Here is a 24,093-nt window from a genome sequence, read left to right as displayed (position 1 = left end):
TGTCCTAACGCTTTTGTGATCATTTCATCCTTCAGCAGCCTACAGTAGTTACTTTGTAGTTTTCTGTTGCTTGCTGTGGTTGCCAATCCTGCTATATTAGCCATCCATCTTCTGTCATCATAATCCCAAATGCGATATGATCTTTGATAGTTGCTAGCTCATTTGACTGGCTAGTAGCTTGAGGCCTGATAGTCTATATATCTAGCGCTTCGTTTTCCTTGCACCACCATCTTCATGTGAGCATGTGATCCAATGGATGTTCTTGTGGGCAGGTTTGTGCACTTTTTGCTCTCGTCCTTGTGCCAAACTCCTTTCGTGCTCTCTTCTATTGCCCATTGTGTGCTCTCGTCCTTGTGCCAAACTCCTTTCGTGCTCTCTTCTATTGCCCATTGTGTGTTCTCCACCCATTTGTGCAATTAATGTGTGGCCCCATTCACATGCCACCTCCTTCACACTTGTCATGCGTTGATTTCTCTCCTTGGCACCAAGACTGCCTTGTGCACTCCTTAGTGCCTTAGTTTTTGAAGCCCCATAAATGTCTGTCTCTATTTCCAGCTGTAGCAGGCCTTAGGCTTTACTTTTGATATATTTCCATAAAAAATACATGCTTAAGGGAACACCTAAAATGAGTGTAAAAATAGTAAAAGAAGTTGTACTGTCTGCAATTTTTGTTATTGGTATTCTACTATAGCTCTGTATTTTCAGTTGTACATTTACTTGGACTCTCTATTGCTTGCTATGCACACAAAAAATGCCTAGGGGGTAGAGTGGGGATGACAGTTTTTCTTTAAATTTGTATTAAGACATAGGAATCCTATTAGAATCAACCCAAAAAAGCATTCAGAAATTAGGCAAGGGAGTTCTATGTAATGAACCTTTGCTGTACCTGCCTTGCCTTTCTGATAATTAGGGCCTGATCTATCCACCGAAGGTTGGATTTAGGGCCACAAAAGGAAATTACGGTTTCCTGCAACATTTAGATATTTTATTTTATGTCAGCAGTAATATTAGATCGGTGGCATAATTATTGCAGCACAAAATACATACACGACCCATTCTAGATTTTGAGGATTTTCCAGGTTGGCTGGGCTACCCATCCAAACCCATCCCGTCTCTTAGGGCTAATAGGGCCACCTGAGGATGGGCCCAGCATACCCCTGGCTTACACTCATTATCTTGAATGTACTAACAAACAGAGAATATCAGGAAGATAACAAATGCATACATAAAACATAGATTCATGACTATATTACTTGGTTAACATTTATCCATTATATATAAATTTGTAGGGACTAATTCATTATATTTGTGCCTAGTTGCAAAAACATGACTATCATTAATTAGTATTCCTTTTCTCTATATATTAGTTGTGTCTGAGAATGAATGAATTATTTTTATTCTTTTGTCTATCACTAAAGTGTATTTTAATGCAGCATTCTAAACCTGATATTGCAGGTTACCTATCTAGTGTGAAGATTAAGTTCATTTTACCCTTTTGTACATTATAGATGTGCTTAGTTCATTTGGTAAGACTTTTTTAGGCATGGAACCGATTTAGCAATTAATCTGGGTCACTAGTTAAATTATATTAATTACTGTTATATGAGGAATGAAAACAGATTTAATACAACTGGCACCAAACGTACTTCAACATTTCGACATTTAAGCGGATTGGCCTGGGGACGTACCAGCCTACTGGTGATGGGAAGGAATGCTTACTAGGCACTAGTTCTTCATCGCTGGGAAGAACCAGCGACTAGCCCTTTTACATCGTCTGCTGACTGATGCATTCCCCGGGCAATCCTCATGGTTGTCTAGGCATCATAAATTATGAGAACTGAAATAAATATTATTACTGAGTAACGAAGTTACCTGTTGGATGCTTTCTCCTTGTCCTTCTCTCCTTGTCACTCCCTCTCTTGTGTTTCCTTGGGGTGCGGTTTTATACCTCTTTGAAACCATGCGATTCCCTTTGAAACGTGGTGTCTATTCCGGAGGTGGCTTGGGAATGGACACATCCTTTCATTACTAGTTAAGATAAAATGTATTTTAAGTGGTGAAAATAATTTATGTATTGAATATATATATATATTTATGTACATGTATTGTTTAATGTTTCTAATCATTGCCTGCTGTCTACATGGGAATATGACATTCTATGGCCTTGTCAAGATGCATCATGTGCCATTTGTGAAACCTATTTTGTTTATGGCTTTTGTTCACACTGCCATGGCTATTTACACTATCAAAATCAATGGGGCTTATACTTGGCTTGGACAATTACCTCAATTAACACTAGGCATGCAAGAGTCCTTGACTTTGAGGGAACTAGCTTGGTCTGGCTTGAACCTTGGCCTTAATAACACAGCTTCTTGTTTGCCTTTAAACTGATTTCACTGCAAGTTTAAGTTATTTCAGTTCATAATTTGGATACCATAAACTATTAACAAATATGATGGTAGTAGCCTGGAGGCATATGAAATGTGTCTTTATATTGCTGTGAATGTTGGGATAAAATAGTAGGTTTTCTATAGCTCCACATTTTGACTTCCATTTTCAATTATGCATGTAGCTGGACTCAACGTTTTTTGCCTTGCACACAAAAATTGCCTAGTGATGAACGACATTTTTTCCTCAGACTGTTTTCTGGCTCCATATCAAGGCATCGGAATCCTGCCAGGGTCAACCTAGAAAAAGATTCTTAAATTAAGCAAAATATTTCTATGCTCTGTCACAAGGCATCGGATACCATTTGGGAAAAACTTATCTTGCCTATTGTTTTATTTTCTGTTTCCTAGTTGGTTACTAAGTTTAATGGTTCCGTTTCCTTGGTTTCCCCTTTCCTATTATGTTTGGATATTCCAACTTCTGACTAAATTGGGTCTCTTTTTTGCAAATGCTTCGCACATTCCATTTTTGCTCATTTCCATGTGCATTTATGATTCTTATAATGATATAAAAAGACACATTTGTGTACTTCATCAATGTATTTTAGATATGATATTGCACTTATGAATAAATTAGAATAATTTTCAGATGAAGGGAAAAAGGGGAATAAAATGCGATTAATTATGTTTGATTGGTGCTCAGTGCATGGCACGTCAAAGGTCAATCTGGAATGGCTTTTATCTAGTCAAACCCATCGTTTTTATCACACTAATTTTCATGTTTTAAATTTTCTTTTCTGTTTTTTAGGGTACAATTTGCTGTTCCCGTTTTAAACCTGTGTAATTGAATTAGATATACACTTTCAGTTTGCCTATTGTGTGTAAATGCATGCTATTTCTATTGGATTTAGATAGTGAACACCTTTATCCCAGTGTATTTAATTTTTTTTCAACTTAAAAATACATATTATTGGCAGAAGATGGTCAACACTTTTATACCAGTGTATTTAATTAATTTTCAAGTCAACCGAGCTTGGTCACAGCTTATCATAGAAATATTAAAAAAGCTCACTCTGCAGAGTTGTCTCAGTCAGATGTGATTCAATTTGTCACATTCTTGAAGCCAATAGATTACCATCAGGCTTACATTCAGGAGTTTCCATGATTATCACACCTTGGTTTTTCATTCATCTAATTGACAATTTTTATCAGACATCCACCATTTTCCAAGGACCATGAGGCTTTATGGTTCCCACAACAAAAATAAATATCTTTGAAAAACTGAATTGGTTAGAAATGAAAGAAAAAGAGGTTGTGAGTTGGTGGGAGGTTTGGTAGTGAAAAATGAACAATGGAGAGGACATTTAAGGGATGCAATATTTACCTGTGCACCTTAACTGGGTAATTGTTGAGATCACTGAATAATTTTTTAATTCACTATTGAACAATTACTGTCCAACTATATTTTGGATTTTGAACTCTCGAACTATATTGTGAATTTGAAATTTAAGAGATGTCTCTTTAAAGCATGTCTAATCTTGTTCGCTGTTGATAGAAATTATATTTATAATATGATGTTGGAATGAAATGTGCTGGTTGCCCTGTTTGACTGATTCTAACTGCATACAATGAGCATTTAATAGTGGCCCTACTCTATAGACCTGTTAATTTCCCATAATGTTAATTCTTAACAGGAAACATTAGCATCTAAACAAGAGTTGACACCTTTTGTATCACATGCAACCCAAATGGCTGCTTTGGATTATATTGTCTCAGTAGAAAGTGATGTTTTTGTTCCTACATACTCTGGCAACATGGCACGTGCTGTTGAGGGTCACCGCAGGTATTTGGGACATCGCAAAACAATTCTTCCCGACAGGTAAATGTTTTATTGTTTCATATGATGATGTTTTGAATGCTTACAATACAGGATTGGGGGCTGTCTGATGTTCACAAAAGGTCTTACATTTGTAACTTGATGCATCAGGAAAGCACTTGTATATCTATTTAACAAGATAGATCGGGGAAAACTATCAGAAGGAAAGCTCTCTACAATAATTACAGAAATCCATAGGAAACGGTAATTGGATCAAGTGTACTGCTCTGGATATATTATTGGACTTCTAAAACTGAATTATTGTTTTGTTACCTTCACTATATGTAACTAGAAATTATTGATTGCTTAACAGACAAGGATCACCGAGAAAGAGAAAAGGGCCTATTTCTGGAACTAGAGGCAAGGAGAGGTTCCGCACAGAAGAGGCATTCTATACAAATCCTCTGCCTGAATGTCTCTGTCAAAAAGAGTCTACTCAAGATATCACAGAATCAGTCTTTACGGTCACAAATATAACTTCTGGAAAGAGGTTACAGGATTGGAATACAGAAAACACATTTAATCAAACCTCTTTGAATTCAACAGGAGTTTCAGGCGACGTAAATATTGTGACAAGAGAGCCAACAATTCTACTATAGTTCGTACCTGACAAGGCAAATCCATCCGACTGGGGAACCATGTAATCATATTTTTTATTTATTAATTTTTCCAGGTAATTTATCACCTTTGCTAATATAGTGTATAGTAATGTATATTTAATAGGGCCAGTCGATAATATTTTGAAATGGGATGAGGTGCTTAGTGTTACGCTGGCTTAGTTACATAAACAAAAGCACAATGAAAAAGAGGGCAAAAATAAGCACCCCTCTTTTGTGAAGAAATATGCCGGCTTAGTCTATTTTCTGTCTTATTTATGGAGTTGAGCCAGTTTTATTGGTCAATGGCAAATTTACAAATGCAGCGAGAAATTGAACATTGTATCCAACACTTTGACTACATAAACAGAGCTTACTTCATATAGTGAGCAAAAATAAAAGTTGGTATCAAAAAGTTCGGAATGTAAAAGCATCCTAGCGGCAAGTATAAATTTTGGCTAAGGCATCATAATTTATGAGAATATTATTGAAGGTGTTGTTTTGAGAATAATTTCAACTTGAATATATTTCCTGCCAAGAGCTTATTTTTATGTGTAGATTTCACACCCTAGAATGTACTTTATCATTGTTGATTGTAGATCAACTCCTATTCCTCACTAGGTTGATGTCAATGCTGCACTCTCGATGTAGAATCGCTCATGCTACATAAAAGGTATTAAAAACTCAGCTATATTTTGTGGACGACTTGATACGTGACAGGGAAATCTTTCATTTTTCCATCTTCCGTCCTGAGGTATTCTGAGGTCTAACTTGGGGATGGCCGCTAGATCGAAATAAATTAGGCTTTAAACATCCATTCGTTTAAACATCTATATGATCCAATATAATTATGGGATGTGTCATGTTGGCATCTCCATCCAAAAGGTGTTGCTCGATATTGAATCTTTATCAGATAAAAATTCTCAAGCGTAGCTGAATTGGTTTGTGGGGCCCAACTTCTACATGGAATGGCTCACCAAGATTATGCCTGCAAACTTCCCAAGGCTAGATCCAAAAATCCATCAAACTAGATTGAATTTGATATCGAATCTGCTTTTACCTCAAAGCAAATAGAACTAAAAATAGCACAAAAATGATGCAATACCAATCTGAATGGAATCTCTAATTTATATCTAGTTAATTTTTAATCCGTACATGTTCCCGTCACTTTACTTCATGTGTCATGACCTATAAGACAATCACACTTGGCACAAGGAATTATCCAACAAATAAAAACCAGTCTTCGTAAGTTTATTTTATTGCATGTGGGTTCCACCTAACAATAAAGATCTTATCTCTCAATTAAAACAGATGTGGACATGGCAGATTTCTCGAAGATGGAATACACCAATACAACCAATAGAACAAGAAGATTGGTTCATAATGGAATAGCACAAGCTGGTGGATTTCTCACTAAAGTATGATGTCTAGAGCTAGTGATGCCATGCACCAGGAACTGCAATGTTGGGAAAAGAAGAGTGGTCGCAACAAAAGGTAGAGTACTAGTTGACTTAAATCTTGAAGCCATCATGGAGACATTTCATATTCCCTTATGTGAGGAGTTACTCATCACAAAATTGAAAGATGTCCTGGACCATTACAACTAGGATGTAGAAAAATGCCTTAATCAATCAACACGAGATAGATGGAGATACCAGGGTTTGCACTTTCAAAGATATCAAAGAAGTCGATAAGGAGTGATTTCTAGCTGGAAATTGGAGACATGATGACACTGCAAAGTAGTATCATAGGATTGGCCATCACCTCCAATTTCGTGCCTTGGTTATGTTCATAGATACAATTTTGTAAACAAAGAAACGATCCACTGGTCACGACTAATACGTGACAATTTGCATGCACGTTTAAAAATTAGAACGTAATAGAATATTTTATATGACATCATATTTGGTTATTATTTAACTAGAAGAGACATACATCTTGGGTTGAGCAAGAAAGGTGTAGTTGGAACAGGTCCAAATTATTTGATTTTTTTAAAATGTTATCTATACTTGGAGTACAAGAACTTCATGGTTCACTACAAGAAGGTGAACGATGCATTCGCTATGGATATTGGAAGGAGATGGAAACAAAATACTTTGCTTGAATGTTGTGGAGGCTATTAGCCAATATGGTAATTGGTTCGTCCAATTTCTAAAGTTTATGTACATAAGAATGGAGTTATTTGATGGAGCCCTATATAGGGTGCATATTTACTCCATAGAAAAAATATATCGATAAAGTTTACAAGGAAATCATGTGAAACACATAAGAATTTGGAAGAGAATCTAATTCTACACCTAGTCTTCTCTACCATGTGCAAAGGAATCTAATTCTAAGGTTAAAGGATATAATTTGAACTTCCACTCCATAAGGCCAAATTTTGATTCACATGTACGGATGGAGATGTATATAGGATCTTGCATTAAGAATGTGCTTGAAATTGTAGTGATGACCACAAGGTCAAAAGGAGAAGCTATTCATTGTATTATAGATAAAATATTTGGGAATTAATGAAGTTTTTGAGAAATTGTTAGATGATGAAATTGTGCTTCATGAAACACATGAAAAAGGTAACATTTTTCAAAATTCTATCCCACTATTGAATTGGGCTAAGGAAGAAGTGACCTGGTTGAAAATAGAAGTTGAGAAATTGAAAGGGACAAAATAGGAGACTACAAGGAGGATAAAGATGGATTTTCAGAGGTAGAAGGATGTACTTGAGAAAACTCACGAATCACTTTGATCTCCAAAGCTAAAGAAAAGGGAAATACAGTCTTTGAGGTTTAGGAACCAAAGAATGTTTATAAAAGGAAAATTATGGAAGTATTAAAGAAGAGGAATAAGCAATAGAGGAAAATGTATCTCCACTCCAAAGGTATAAAAGCATTTCAAGAGTGGCTAATTCAAGTATGAAAGATAATATAGGTAATGAACAAGCACCCTTTTCTCCTTCAATTTTTTAAAGTTTATATCCTCCAACTACCATTTCATAAGATGATCCTATTGTTGCACAATTTCCTATAGAAAAAAGCTAGTCCACTACACTAATTCTATCTATTCTTTTTGTACCATCGAATATCAAGTTTTGGAACAATTATCCATCCTATAGGTGCTAACATTGCCACCATGCTACTACTAGCCATTCTTTTGGGAATGTAAAGACAAAGGATCCCATTAGTGTGATAAATCCTTAGAACTCCCTAATAAGGCCCACATCATTGACCTCTCCACCATCCTTATCCTAAATTTAATTCGTTTGGGAAATGAAAGAACAAGAAACCTTACAAGGGGAAAGTGACAATTTATTGTAGGTTGAACAAATAAATATTGTGGACACATAAATTTGTCCATACCCGACCACACTTGGACCTTAGACCATCATAACCAATTAAATAAATATTTATTATTAATTTTATTTATCCTTTTTTAATTTTTATCCTTGACCATTAATTAAATAAATTTATTTAATTATGTCTAACAATATCCCACATAGAAACGTGATGGAAGCCCTCCCGCTCCTCTCCCGCCTCTTAGTTTTTGAATATTGTTGCTGCTGTTGGGGCAAGAATGGTGTGCGGGCCTCTGCTCTGATTGCTCTCGTGCCCTCTTCCGTGGATTCCACCCCCCCCCCCCCCCCTTCTTGGTGTGGGGACTATTGGCGTCCTTCCCACACCGTCCTCTGTGCTGGCGTCCAATTTGGGTCCGCCTCCCAAATCTCCCTCTTCATTTTTGGGAGCACTCTTGCTATGAGCCTATCGGTAACTCTATTGGCCAATTCTTGAAGGTTGATGATGCTATGTCTTCTATGGACCATACTACCTTTGCCTGCATCCTTATGGACATTGACATCTCTTTGCCTCTCCCAAGAGATGTCGTTCTTATGGTGGGGGATAGGCCTTGGTCGCAACTGTTGGATTTTGAGGGTCTCCCCTTTCGATGTCGAAAATGCTTCTCTACGGGTCATCTTGCTTTAAACTGATTTGTTTCGCGCCACAAAGGTGCTACCACTTCGTGGAAGGACGTTATTGCCGACTACTTGATTGTCCATGTTGTTGAGCTTGATTCGGATGGCTCCTCTCAGGAGGATGAGGTGCCCCTTTCTGTTGTTGATGCTACTATTGATTATGTGGTTCCTTGGGTGGACTCTTCTTCTGCCCTTGTGGTTTCTACTCTGGTCACTCCAAGTTGCTGCCACGATCTACTCTTGTTGGATCTGCTTATGTTGTTGTTTCGCCACAGCCTGTTGTTGCTCTGCAGCGGCCCCTGTTGTTACTTTGCAACAACCCCTTGTTGTTCTATTGCAGCACTCTGTTGACACTTTTGAGTGTAGCCCTACGAGGTCCCTCCCGTTTGATCTCTCTTTTGATGGTCCTAATGATAGCATCGCCTCGACTGTTGTTTCTCGCAGGCAGAAGGGGAAGTCTTCTCCCCTCCCCCAACCCCCCCTTTGTCTGGATTTGGGTGTCTCCGATTCCTTGATTGGGGTTTTGGGTGTTTTCCGGTGTGATAGGGTTTTCTTTGGCCTGTCCGACTGTATTTTGTTTTTTGCCTTCGGGTTGTGGTTCTTGTTGCCAACATCATGACTCTTGATGTTGTTTGTTTGTGGTTGATAGTTTTTTACTATGTTAAGGGTCAGCACCCTAGTTAACGTTGCTTTGCTAATAAAAACAATATCCTGCATACCTTTTAACTAAATCAATTAATTAGCACATAATTAATTAGTTTAAGCTAATTAACTTTCATTACCATTTTCCCTATTGTTTAATTCCACATCATCCCCAATCTTTGTCCATTCAATCTTAGCCTTTGAATCCATCTACATGGATCAAGATCTAAACGTGTTATCATGTGACAAGTGTCCCTGCCCCCCTCTTGCTCACATGTGTGAGTATGAAAGGCCACATCATAGCCACCCTACCTCTTACACATGTCATAGATATGTCACTTTCTTAACCACCCTATCTCTTAGACATGTCTCTTTCATGTTCTTTTCAATGTGTGCTCATACGTGTGTAAGCACACCTAGCTCTTACACCTCCATCCTCCTTGTGACACATGTCACAAGGCTAAGCCTTCAATCCATGCCATCACTCCTATTCAATCCTAGCCATCCATTAATCATTGAATATTAGCCATTGATTTTTCTCATAAAAAATCTATAAAGTGAGGCCTTTGCTTTCATTTTTATCATCTACCTTCTTATCATTATGTTTTCCAAATAATCTATCATCCATAACTACATGCTATCCATTTTCTATCCAATCTATCCTAATCCTAATATCATGTTGTTGGTTTGAGCAACCACATTCCTCCCAACAACAACATCAAAATGATCAAATCAAGTAGACATGGGTGCATCTACTTCTGCTCAATCCATGAGTTTAGAAGGTAAAAGTCAAGGTAATATTGTGTCTTCCATTTCTTTTATCTATTCATGTCTTCTATATTTTCCTCATCTTCCAATATGAAGAAAACGAAGGAGAAATAGATGCAACAATAAGAGGTCCCATAGTCGGAAGTTCAATTGGAGGTTTACATCAATCCTCATGCCACATAAGAGACTTTTTAAACTGAGGTTCATAAAGATGATGTTATGGTTGAAAAGCCTCCTCCAAATCAAGAACAAGCATAAATTGATGAGCACACCACAAGAAAGAAATAAGTATGCTAGAGTAATTCATATCTAAATAAGAAAATAAGGACCAAACTCTAGTTTTCCAACAAGTTGAAATAAGTGGCATTCAATAAGATCTAGTTGTAACATCTAGACTTCAACTCCTCTAGATCATACAAATGAAGATACACAAGATACTTGTGTCCTTGATGGTCTAGTGCCAGTGGATATAATAGATCTATTGCCTATAATGGAGAAAATCCTCAACAACAACAAAAAACAATGGAAACAACAAAAGATGATAGATTATGTAATGCCAAAAATTACACACCCTTGCAATTTCACTCCATGTTTTGTGTCCACTTTGGTGTGCATTCCCCTGATGTTTTTGTAGGCACATTTTAGCCCTTACATTAGCCTTTTCCCTTCCCATGGTGCTTATACCTTATTTCTTATTAAACAATGTGATTTCCCAATAGAATAATCAATTAACCACTTAAGCAAAATTCTCTATAGAAATAATAGTTTTGAACAATTAATGCCTCTAAATCTAAAAATGATATACAATAAAAGTTAGATTTGAGCGTACAAATCAAAATTTACGCAAGAAACAAGTCAAGTTTGCCAAATTGTCATGTTGGGGGAATGGGGTTGACTAGTCTAATCATGCAAACTAGGAATCAAAATCATTCACATCGACATACATTAAGGAAATGATCAATAGGCTCAACTTCAAACCTAGTGAAAGAATTGGGTGCAATGGTTGATTGTTTCCTTTGTTGTTGTAGATGTAATTGGGTAAGATGGAAAGATTAAATGTAAGAACTAGGGCTAATGGTGTACAATTGAGAGTAATTAGCATAAACAAAAAGCTACAGATCAGATGTACAAACTCTGAGTACAAATCTAGAAATAAGAGCCTAAAAAGGAACCTATGTCTACAATTTGAGATCGAAAGTGTCGGATTATGGGGCTAGGCGACATAGTCCTAAAGGTGTTAGATGTGGATATTGATAACAAATTTGGGTCGGGATGTCACTCAAAATATTATCCTAAAGTTTCATTGGAAAAGTGTCAGACATTGTTCAACGATTGTCACTATCCAAAGTTTTCTACTTCAAAATTTGGTTGTCATTGTCTCAATCTATACTTTCTGGATTTATATTCCTTCTCTTTTGAATTTCTAATCTATACACACAAGAGAGGAAAAATTGTGGGTCGATATGGGTTTGCCTATTTCAAACCTTAGGTTTGGAATCAATCATTTAGTGATGAATGAAATAGAAAGGAGAGCTTACCTTGCAAGGCAGAGGCTAGATTTGAAAATAAATGCTAAATTGAAATGTTAAACCTTCCTTTATAAATAACCTCTGCCTTGAATTCTTTATAAAAAAGTTGATGTTGTCATGTAGAACTCATGCATCTCTTCATATAAAATTGATCATTGATGTCATCTTGAATGCTTGAAAATCTAAATACTTGACCTCTCCTTCAATGCATTAATGATGGTTGATTGCTTGCTCAATTAAAATTGAATTAAGAACTTATAGAGAAATGTTTCAAATGAGGGGATAGGACTTGCTTTTATACCTAACCTCACAAAACATGATGAAAATTATGAAGACTAGCATCGAAAATCATTTCCTACTTAACTTTCTTTGATCGTTAGAGGGTTTGAAATTGGGCCCTTTTGACCTAGACTATGGTGCCTAGCACCTTAGTCCAGTCCATCTGGGCTAAGACAAGGCTAAAAAGTCTAATCAGAGAGCAAAGATCACAAATTTAGCACTAGATTGAGAAGAATTGGGCATAATTAGAGCATAAAAGGTAGAAACACTAAAGTGAGGCCCAAGAGGGTATGAAATTATTGTATGAGGATACAATTTACATCACTACAACTTCTTTAGCTTAATTGTCTCTTTCTCAGTCTCTTCCTTTGTGGTCTCTTTCTTTGTTCCTACTTCTTTGCAAGCTTCCTCATTTAGAGGAACATTTTGATGAACTTCTTCATAGTACCTTTCTTCATCAACTTTTACATTTACACTTTCAACAACAATATGTAGCCTTTTTTGTAGCCTTTTTATGCTTTAATTCTTATGGAGTAGCCAAGGACTATTCCTTCATCAACTCTAGCATCAAATTTTCCTAGATCTTATTCATCTCTCATTATGTAACATGTGCTTCCAAAAACTTTGAAATACTTAATTGTTGTAGGTCTCCCTTTCCATAACTCATATGGTGCTTTGTTTTTGTTTACTCTAACTTGTGCATAATTCAAAATGTAGACTATTGTGTGAACCACACTCTCCAAAAGGTATCAGCTAATTTTGATTAAAATAAAGGAGGGGTAAAAATTTATTAAACACAAGAAGTACAAAGCAAGGGCATTACATAGCCCTATCAAGCTCAACTAAGTGAAGCAAATGTTGAGACAAATTCGGGGGTAACTGACCCCAATCCACAACATTCCAATCATGAATATGATCAAAGGCCCACTTGGCCAAACAATTAGCAACCCCATTCCATTCTCTAGGGATATGGGTAAAAGAAACAGACTCCAGAGAAGCACAAAGGTTGAGAATCTGATCAACAATCAAGGCCAAATGCCAACTAACCCCATCTAAATGCCGCCTATTCAACAAGTTGACCACCACTTGAGAGTCAGACACATATAATCCTGCGCCATCCCAATTTATTGGCACACTCCAAAGCTAACAAAATGGCATGAGCCTCCATTAAAATATTAGTATGAAGACCCATATAAACAGAAAAGATAAACTGAACATGTCTAGAACTATCCCGACCCATGCCACCAATGCCAGCATGACCAAGGTTTCCACGAGAAGAGCCATCTATTTTAATTTTAAGAACTCCCCGAGGAGGAGGATACCATCTTCCTTCTCTATTCACCTTCGGAGTAGGGTGTCTACATCTATTGCACATGAACTGTTGTTGCAGAGGGGGTAGATGAAGACGATTAAAACACCCAACATCACAAGGAACCACCAATTCAGTCATATCACATTTGGCCACAATAGTTTCTCCTAGAGAATGCAAGATCTTCACCACAAGTGAGGGGCCACCAACTGCCCAAATAATGAAGGAAGGTCCAATAGCCCAAGCAGCTTGAAGGAAGGAAGTAGAAACAGGTGCCTTGCCTCTTCGATCCACAAACTTAGTCCACAAGGAAACATGCCTACAAGGAAAGTTCCACACCCTCCACCAGAAATGTCAAATCTCCCTAGCATAAGAACATTGGAAGAAGAGATGAGAAACATTCTCCGCAACACCACAACATAGCACCACATTGAGGGACCATTGAAACCACACTTGCACAAATTATCCCAAGTGAGACACCGGTTTTGAGATACCAACCACAAGAAGAAATTACACTTGGGCCAAGACAACTTATGCCAAACTTGCTTCCACCACGAGACCTCAATATCCCCAAACAACTACCTATCCAGTTGTTTATAACCAGCAGACACAGAGTACTTCCCAGACACATCAGGACCATTCCAAGCCAAAACATCAACGCCCCTCAAAGAATTACATACATGGGAAGCCAAAAGATGAACAAGCTCATGCCTATCATCCTCAAACCCTCCAAGTGGCCACTCAGAAGGATGCTTCCAGTGGTAGGTAACAACCAAACCACACTGCTCTGCAATCTTGTAATGCTCAACAGTATCCCAGCCAATCACAGTAAAAACATCACAAAGAGACTGAAGGTGAGGGCACGAAGAGAGAATAGGTGGGTGACCATCCCATGAATCTAACCAAAAAAGCGCTTGTGACCCAGAATGACAAATCCAAAAAGTGCACGCTTAATCAACTGAGCCCCCACTTTCAAAGTATGCCAAATCATAGAACCTCTTCCCTCCAGAGGATAGCGAGGAACCTCAAAAGAAGTCACGCCTCTAAGATATTTGCGGTTGAGAATACGAGCCCATAACTGGTGTTGATGAGTACACCAACGCCAGTATAGCTTAGCAACCAGAACTTGACCGTTCAAGATAGAAGAACGTAATCCAAGACCACCCTCCTGCTTCGGTCTACATACAGATTCCCACTTAACAAGGCTCGACTTAGTAGCCATCAAATTGCCACTCTAGAGAAATTGACAAGAGAGAGCATCAAATTCCCTAAGAAAATACATTGGGGTCGCTTGATCAAAGCAATTGTAGATGGGGAGAGCATGGATAACAGACTTGAGTAGAGTAACTCTAGCAACTGTAGACAACCACCTATGAGTCCAATGAGTTACCTTCTTCCTTAACTTATCAAGCATCATTTTCCATGAGGACCTGGGTTGGTGACCAACAACAAGAGGAATACGCAAATGGACAAAGGGAAGAGACCCAATTTCAAACCGCAAAAAACCTGCAATCCGCCCCTGGATAGCTGCTGGATTGTTTAGTTCTTCCTTTCTACAACTCCACTTTGTTATAGAGTGAATGCAAATGAACATTGTTTCCTTGTCCCATGATTTTCAACAAAGATCTTTAAATTCATTGGAAGTGAATTCTTAGGTCTTCTATTTGATCTAAGACATTTGATCTTCAAACCCGATTCATTCTGCACTAATGCTTTGAATGCTTTAAATTTATTAATAGTCTTAGATTTTATTTCAAAAAGGTAAATCGAGTAATTCTAGAGTAGTAATCAATTAATAGCATAAAATGCATTTCTCCTTGCATGCTTCATGTTCTAGTTGGACCAAGGAGATATGTATGTATGAGCTCCAATGATTTCAATGTCAAGTGTTCCTTTGATTCAAAACTCACTCTTTTTTTCCCAAGTTGACATTACTTACAAATAATATTTTTGGGCTATGAAATCTTTGGCATGTCTCTCACCACTTCCTTATGGCTGATCTTGACAAGATCATCAAAATTTAAGGGCCCCAATCTTCTATACTATAACCACCTCTCATCTTCTTGCCCAATGTAACATCTTTGGTTGTTGATTAAATTTAGGATGTAGATATTATTGGATGTTTTGTATGCATCTTCTATCAATTTTCCATCTTTCTTGCTTTCACATCCTCTAGGAAGAAATTTAAGAGTATGCCTTGGATCACATAGCTAGCTTACACTTGGGAGATTATGTTTTGAACCTTAAACATATAAAATATTTTCAAATTTATTTATTCCATTGTCTAGATTGAGTGTCCCTTTTCCTTTTATATTTCTTTTAGTGTTGTCTCCAAATTTCATTGGCTCTTCATCTATTTTTTCAAGAGTGAGAAATTTGCTTTTGTCACTTGACATGTGCCTTGAAGAACCATTGCCAACATACCATCTATGCCATTTGTTTCTTGAATGAGTTTGAACACAATTCTTCTTTCTTTTATTTCTCCTGGTTCTTTTTCCTAACATATTTGAATCATCCTTAATATTGTTAGGAACACCCTCCTTGTTTTGTTTTGGATGCTAAACAACAATGTGTTGTGTCCAAAATTGTTACACTTGCAACATATAATGTTATAATCCATTAAAGGAGCAAATGAATTATAATCATTTTTGGTGAAAGTTGGATTATCCCTTGCACAAATTCTACAAGAGATGGTTTTGTGACCAAAATGATTACATGAAAAATAATTGCCAAAGGAATAATGGAACATGGTTATATGTGGTTGTATCTGATGAAAAGGCCTTTTGAAGTTGTCCATGTTTACCTTTAGAGGTGGATTATTATTTTTTTGGATTTTATTCTCCTCGACCTCCTCTATCTTGTTGTCATCTTTGATGGAATCCTTGACAGCCTTGATGTATCTTTTTTAATTTTCTTCATTTTCCTTCAATGGTGGATACGCAACCTTAGAACTTGTAGCATCCTTTGACTTCTTATGATCTTCAACAAAACTAGGACCACTCTTAACAAATGACGACCTTTGCAAATTGATGATATCATCCAATATTTCACTACTTTAGTCAAACTTCAAGATTTGATTCAATTGATCAACCAAGTTTTCCAATTCCTTTCATAATGAGAAAATTTCAAGCTCCAATTTTTCACAATCAAAATCCTTTGCCTTAGGTTGATCTCTTATAACCTCCTCAATTCATTTTATCTCTTTCAATTGAACTTTCAGATCTTCAACCATTTTATCTGATTTTTCTTAAGCTTCACAAACTTATTGAATTTGCACCTTTTGTTTTGAGATTCTTTTATGAGAATTTTGTTTTCTCTATAAGCATAGTGGAGTTCTTCCTCAAGATTTACTTCATCGTCTCCATTGCACGCCTCCTTTTCTCCTTCCACTTCGTTTCTATCATTTTCTACTTCCATCGGCATGAAGAGTATTTATTCGTCATCATTGCTTGCACCTTATTCGCTACTTTATTTTGATGAGGTATCGTTCTTATTTGAATAAAAACTCATTTTTGAGAGATCTTTTTCTTTTGATATTGATCATGCTTGTGGCTCTTTTTTTATTATGCTTTCTTCCTTTGTTGATGTAGTGGTCCTCTTCATCCTCACTACTTTCATTTTTATCATGTGGACATTTAGAAGAAAAATGTCCAATTTTTCCACAATTAACCTAGAATTTAAATGGTAACTTACCTTGATATTTCATAGATCCTTTCTTTAACTTTTTCATCTGTGTCATTGCATGAACTCTCATTTGGTTCACATATTGTGTTCTTCCCCTATTTTGATGCTTCAAAGACTATCTCCTTTTCTGACGGTTTGTCTTCAATACTCATTTCATAAGCAATGAGGATCTCATACAACTCATTTCTTCAATTGCGGAAACTTTGGAATCAAATCTTAATGACAAAGACCTTAGTACCTTTTGAACATTATGGCCTCATCAACATCTTCACCAAGCTCTTTGATTGTATTCATGATCTCATCAACACGAAGCAAATAGGAAGCTATGTTCTCTTCTTCTTTGATCTTTAGGCTTTCAAATTGTTTTCATGAGTTTGAACATTTGCCTTCTTCACCTTAGCATCTCCTTCATATGTATTATTCATCTTGTCCCACGTCCTTTGTTGATTTACAAATCAAGTTGTCATGATTGAATTTTTGCATCTGGTATCTAACATACCCCAGAGTGGGTCAGGGTAAAGGATAGGGTCGATGGCGCGTGGGGCTTTCCTCTTCTCAGGGAGATGTGGGATCCAAGTGCGAGTAGACCCTTACCCTCTTGGTACAAAAGAGCTTGAATCCCCGCCGTGGAAGGAAATTGTTTCGGTTCGATACGTCCATTTACTAGCTAGCTTCATGAGACGTTTGGAGGTTCCGGAGACCTACAACAACATGTGTGGCTCCATCCCTATAAATCACTAAGGAGTAATAAGGATACTTTATTATTAAATTTGAATGAATAAGAAATCTTCTTTGTAATGAAGAATATTATTAATAAGGTCTTTAATTCTTATTTATAAATCAAGTTGTCATAATTGTATTTTTGGATCTATTATCTAACATAGCTACAACAACAACATATATGACTTCATCCCTATAAATCACGAAGGAGTAATAACGATAAGTTATTATTAAATATGAATGAATAAGAAATCTTCTTCAAATAAATAAATTAGTGATTGCTAAGTAAATTGTTGACATAATTTCAAAAAAAAAAAAAATTATGCATTTAAGATAAACAATTCACAACTTTAGACTAATAATGACAAGGTTCCATTTTGTCAATGTTTCAATTATTGAATAGTAATAGAAGGACTAGAGAAAAAATGGGATCTTAAAAAGGCTATATACTCACTATTTTTAGTTCGCATCAAAACTTCAATGAAACTAAAACTAGATATACTATGTCTAGATCATATAAATACAAATATGTAGGCAGTCAAGATATAATGAAAGTTTTTAGTACTCAAGTTTTCTACAAAAAAAATTTATAATCCCCTTGAAATTAAATAGACCAACATATTTTTGGCATACTCAAAAGAGTTTCAATTGAGTTTTTTTTCATCCTCGAGGCTTTAATTTGATTTCTAAAATTGGGAACAAAAATTGATCTACGGTAGATGACAACCTCATTGTTCTTCTAATAAAGAAGAGTAGACTAACAAGAAGACTTAAGACTGGGATTGTACTAATGAGTCAAATTTTTGGCCATAGAAAAAATAAATTACATCTCATATGCACAAAAGAATTATTTGAATACTATTGTCTAACTAAACACATGAAAGAATATGTAAAATATTTGATAGTAGAAAAAAATAAAATTAAAAAAATTAAACAACCTATCGAGATATTGCATGGTAAGTATGCATGCTAATGTGATTTATGTTGTCATTGTAAGTATGCATGACAAGCAAGGATTCTCTATAGTGCCTAAGTAAGCAATCAAATAATTCATAATGTCTATCAAAGTATGAGATTCTATAGTGCCTAAGGAAGATCCATAGTTACGAGGTTATCGAAAGAAAGGTCATGAATAAATGGAGGGTCAAGTCTATCTCCAAACAACTTTAAGATGGTTGTCAAAGAAATAGAAGGGCACTAATGTGTTCCATGTGATGTAATATAACCTTACTAATGGTGAGATTGATTATCCATAGACTATGTCATTGCTTGACTATAAAGCCATTTGTAAGGAACACTTGACTCAAAAACTATTCTAAGGAGATTAGATAGAAAATATTGCTATAAGAGGTTTTTTTTTACCCTTTATCACCAACACACGGTTCTACTAATTTTATTTGACAATGAAAACATATAATTTAAACCAAAATATTTAATAAAATCCTATTAAAATGTAGAATTTTATATCAATTCATTCAATATATGATCTCCATTTGGCACTTTATAAGATAAGGGAAGCATACCAATAGTGGTTATAGCTAACTTCGTGCACCCACAGATCTTCAAAGATACGTCAATTTTGATGATTTTTTTGTTTTTTGTTTTGTCACCATATGCGACTTAACTTCTTATAGCTAAGGTTCTAGGTTTTGCATAGTAACAAAACACACTATGGGATCAATTACACGCACAAGGGTCAAAAAGTACACATTTCAAAGTGTTGCCCAATAACCGTCCACTCAAATTTACCAATACTTGTGGACAAATGTCCCAATAGTTGTGCACATATATCCTAGGAGTGGTGCACAAATGGGCCAATTATGGATCAAAAAAGCTAAAAAGTGATCGATTAGTGATACATTGAAACCTATTAATGAGCTTTTCATTATCATTTTTTTGGCTCCTTTAAAATTAGTAATTGGGGGGTTGGGTGCACAAGGAGTGATTGGTTATTGGAACATGATCCACTACTAGTGATCTTCCCTTAGAGCCTAAATCAACATGTGATGATTTTGATCTAGGATTTAACAATTAAAAAATTGAGATCTTGAAGTCTCCTAAAATAAAATGACGCAAATAAATGTTTGATAAAAGTATGATTTCAAGAATAAAGACACAAAAGCCAAAAAAAAAATCACCATTATGCAACCACTAAAAAGGAAAAATTCAAAAAATGGCCAGAGATGAAATCTCAATGAAGGAAAATTGTCCTTCCAAATTTGAAGACTAAAAAAGAAATAACAAACCTTACAATTAAAGACTCTCAAGTAGGTGATGATATCAACACACTATTAGGGTAAATAAATGTAGTATTTATGAGAATAGTTCATTACCAACTATATCATGTGTATTTTATAGGTTAGTGTCTATTAAGGCAATTAGGTTGGTATCAACACAATTCAATATACTAGCACTTGAGCAATTTTAAGCACTTTTTATGAAAGTGCTTCATAATGTAAGACTTCAAAAAAATAATAATAATTTGTATGTACACTTTTAACATGTATCAAAAAAATTCAAAAAACTTCTACAATACTTCATATTGTGTGTTGTACTAGACCCAACAAAAAATAGGCTTTCAAAAAATGTGATCTTTGAATGAGTTGATAGAAAATACTTGTGTATTTGACTAATTTAAATACAATGATGAGTTCTATTTTACTCCAGCTCATCTAAAAAAATATCTATAAAATGAAAAATAACATGTAACTATGATAGTTTGGTCTTTGGTTGTTCACTTTGGACAGACCATAGGACAACTCTCTTGGACTATCTAGACACGATGGAAAGCACAAATTTGTTCTATTATTCACCTAGAACTAAATACTTATAAACATATTATTCATTAAAAACAAAAAAGCTTAATATATTAAAAAACTTAACAATGGAAAAAAATCTAGCCCATTAATCAATTTGACTTTGATACTATGTAAAATTTTAGAATAAATCTTAAAAACTCTGCATAATGGTTTTTCAATCAAACTAATTATAATCACAATTATATTTCTAAAGTATAAATTATTTTGTGATTGGACTAGTAAAGACAATGATAGCACCTAGTGAAACAAAAATGACACCTAATTACCATCAATCAATAAACAAAGGTAGAATTTGATTAACTTTAATCAATGATTATTCTTATTAGCTACCTACAATAAACATGTTATCCAAAAGAACAATAAAAGAAATACAATAAAACATTTCACCAACATTTTTGCAATTAATCCCCAAACTTGGCATAAACCAATGTGCAAGTGTTAGATCAAGTTTATAATAATTGAAATTGAACTCGGAATTCAAAATATCATAATCACAATGATTCAGAACATGTCATCCTTTCATCTCACTTTTTAACACAATATGCTCCTACCTGTCACATTTATTTTATTTGTTGGGACCAATATGCAAGTGTTAGATCAAGTTTATAATAATTGAAATTGAACTCGGAATTCAAAATATCATAATCACAATGATTCAGAACATGTCATCCTTTCATATCACTTTTTAACACAATATGCTCCTACCTGTCACATTTATTTTATTTGTTGGGATTTAAAAGAAAAATATTTTCATAAGAATAATTTAGCTAGCTTCCTTCTTGACTTAATGGTGGAAAACATGTATTTTTGAAAAAGAGGTCACAAGTTCAAATCCCACAGGGGTAATGTATGTATATCTTATTTGTAGCACAATTAGGTGCCTCCTGGAGATCCATAGCATTGTGGACTATAAAAGAACCTTTCTTTCATGAGTTGATAATATGTCCACATCTTTATTATTAACTACGGGAAATAAGTCATGTAGTTTGTACAATCCATTGTAATGTATGGTATAACAAATTTCAGGCTTAAACTCTGCAATTTTTTCATCATCAAAATTTCGGATCATACTACATGATCCATCATTCTGCTCTCTTTACTGCTCGCTCTCTTTACTGCTCTCATAATGATGGATCATGTAATATGATCCCAAATGTTGATATAATAAAAAAATTACACAGTTTAAAAAGATGAGGATACTTTTGAGGAAGTTGACCAAAGATATCTAAATAATTCATCTCGTGTTGGCACTAACGTCCACATCTAAATTCTTGGTGGAAGAAAGAAATGTTTTGCAATGGTAAAAAGTAGGCCTGATGCTGACTGACAAGGCTTTCCGACTTGAGACCGACCTCCTACACAATTCAGATGTTTAATAACATAGAAAGGTGTATGAATTAACGTGAGGTATCCGTGCACTAGAGTAAATATGATCTATTTTTGGTGCGGAAGAAAAATTCACAAAAATAGAAGAAATGGGTTCAAAATACTTACTAGTTATCCTATGATACACAAAATCAACTGTTCTGCATGCAGTGTATGAGCTGTCAACTTGTTTCCAAATAGCACTCTCCTCAGAAGAGCTCTGAGAAAAAAACACTTGGCATCTGTAACTTTAATCGTTCATTCATCACAGTAGCTTCCAAAGTAAGTACCAATTGTATAATTTGACCAATTTCTGTGAAAAAAAGAAAAAAACAGAAAAACAAATTCCATTTGGACCAAGATTTCAAATAGCAGGCAAGGTGAGTGATGACTGCATTTCCGAACTATATTTCAGCATAACACCCCAAGCACCTCTCAAATAACGAGGCAGGAGGCCATTTTTAATGGCTAACACGAGGATCTTAAAGAAACTTTTAATATACTCCACAAACACATCATGTGACAACACATGGCAGACCAGCAAGCGTTCATCCATGCAAAGGAAAAAAGGCAATAGAAAAGATAATGATAGATAGATAAACCTTAAAAGTAATTCTTCTGCATTTCAATCCGTTCCTTTTTCAACATCTCCATACACAAACCAATTATCACCCCAATTATCTAGGTGATAATCTGCATTTCAGTCCGTTCGTTTTTCAACATCTCCATACACAAACCAATTATCTAGGTGATAATCAGTTATTATCATGTTGAAAAAGAATTTTCTAGTCGTCCTAAAAAGAGAGCACTTGATGAAGTTAATAAAGCCCGTGTGAACCATGCTAGTGATGGCAATAACTACAGTAATAATGAGTGCTAAACTACAACGCTATTATTGAAGGTTTACTCCACTTTAGAGTGCAGGTCTAATCGGCATGAAAGGGAAATTGTTGCTGCTACAATTGGAACTACCAAAAGTAGGCAAATGTACTTGGGACCATACAATTGAAGGGCCCATTTTTAAATTAATCAAAGATGAATTGTTTCCTACGAAATCATGTCAGTACAACATGCAGTTCATAGCCACAACAAAGACAACTGCCATATGTCATCTAAGTTCATGATGGCAAGGTGAAATGCCTATGTTTCACCGGATATCATACAACTCACTCTTTAAACAATAAATCTAAACTAAATATTGCAAACCAATTAATTACTAGCAAATATGCTAGAGCCCAACAAGATATAAGAGATCCTATCTAAGCGATAAAGAAAAGTAAATAACAGGTGTTTACCTAATGACTACATGCATAATCTCTTGTTTCCTTATGATAATTGTTTTGCCTTCCCAAAATAGTCAAGATACAAGATACAACATGCAATTTGTACACAAATATATATGGTGGTGGCTTCCAATTCCTATAATTTGGTCAGACGAGAAAAAACCGTATCAGGAGAAAATCCTATCACCCTTGCAGAAAGAAAAGAACAAAATACTCCTAATCAAATCAGGGCACCTTACGCATAATGTAAGGATGTCCAATGCGTTTTAACAAATTATATAAACAGATTAAGGCTCCTTGTGCAAGAAGTAGCCGTGGGAAATGCATTTTTGCTCGCAGACTGAGACAAGTTACAAACAACTCAAAAGAAAACAAAAAAAAATTCGAGGCTTTAAATTATGCCTGTTGGGAAGACTCAAAAATGAACACATAAATACAGATTTCCCATAGCTTGTGGGCGACTAGAAGCCACAGTTTTAAAATCATATAAACTTATAACGATTCTTTATCAAAAGAGCATAATCAAATGTTATAACGATTCTTTATCGAGAGAGCAAAATCAAATGTCTACAATTACAAATATCAAAAATAAGTGAGATGTCAATTTCCAGTGTTATTATACTAGAATCAGAGTCTAGTGACTACCGAATTGTTTTTAGCCATGATTTGTCTCTGTGACAGGGAAAATGAGCGTTAGTTCTCACACGACACACCCAAGCATCCATACAATAAAATTTAGGTCGTTACAATCCATAGTTTTAAATTCATATAAATTTATAACAATCCTCATCAAGATTACCAAAATCAAATATGGCACCAAAATTAAACAAAATTGTAAAATGTCAGATGTTAATGTCTCGTGCTAGAATACA

The 24,093-nt window shown here is 35.5% G+C and overlaps 1 protein-coding gene across 2 annotated transcripts in view; it reads left to right on the top strand.

Moving 5' to 3' along the window:
- The window catches only part of LOC131076723 (O-fucosyltransferase 7), a 36,569-nt gene extending 31,159 nt beyond the window's left edge, over positions 1–5,410 (top strand). For both annotated transcript variants that reach the window (XM_058014035.1, XM_058014034.2), the window contains exons 10-12: positions 4,082–4,266; positions 4,375–4,467; positions 4,577–5,410. In XM_058014035.1, the coding sequence (XP_057870018.1) occupies positions 4,082–4,266; positions 4,375–4,467; positions 4,577–4,862 (564 nt within the window). In that variant the 3' untranslated portion in view covers positions 4,863–5,410. The remainder of the gene's footprint in view (positions 1–4,081; positions 4,267–4,374; positions 4,468–4,576) is intronic.
- The last annotated feature ends 18,683 nt before the right edge of the window (positions 5,411–24,093 follow it).

The sequence above is a fragment of the Cryptomeria japonica genome, chromosome 10, assembly GCF_030272615.1.
Source record: "Cryptomeria japonica chromosome 10, Sugi_1.0, whole genome shotgun sequence".
Lineage (NCBI taxonomy): Eukaryota > Viridiplantae > Streptophyta > Pinopsida > Cupressales > Cupressaceae > Cryptomeria > Cryptomeria japonica.
The sequence above is the reverse complement of the archived record's forward strand: the minus strand, read 5'-3'. Positions and strand labels throughout refer to the sequence as shown.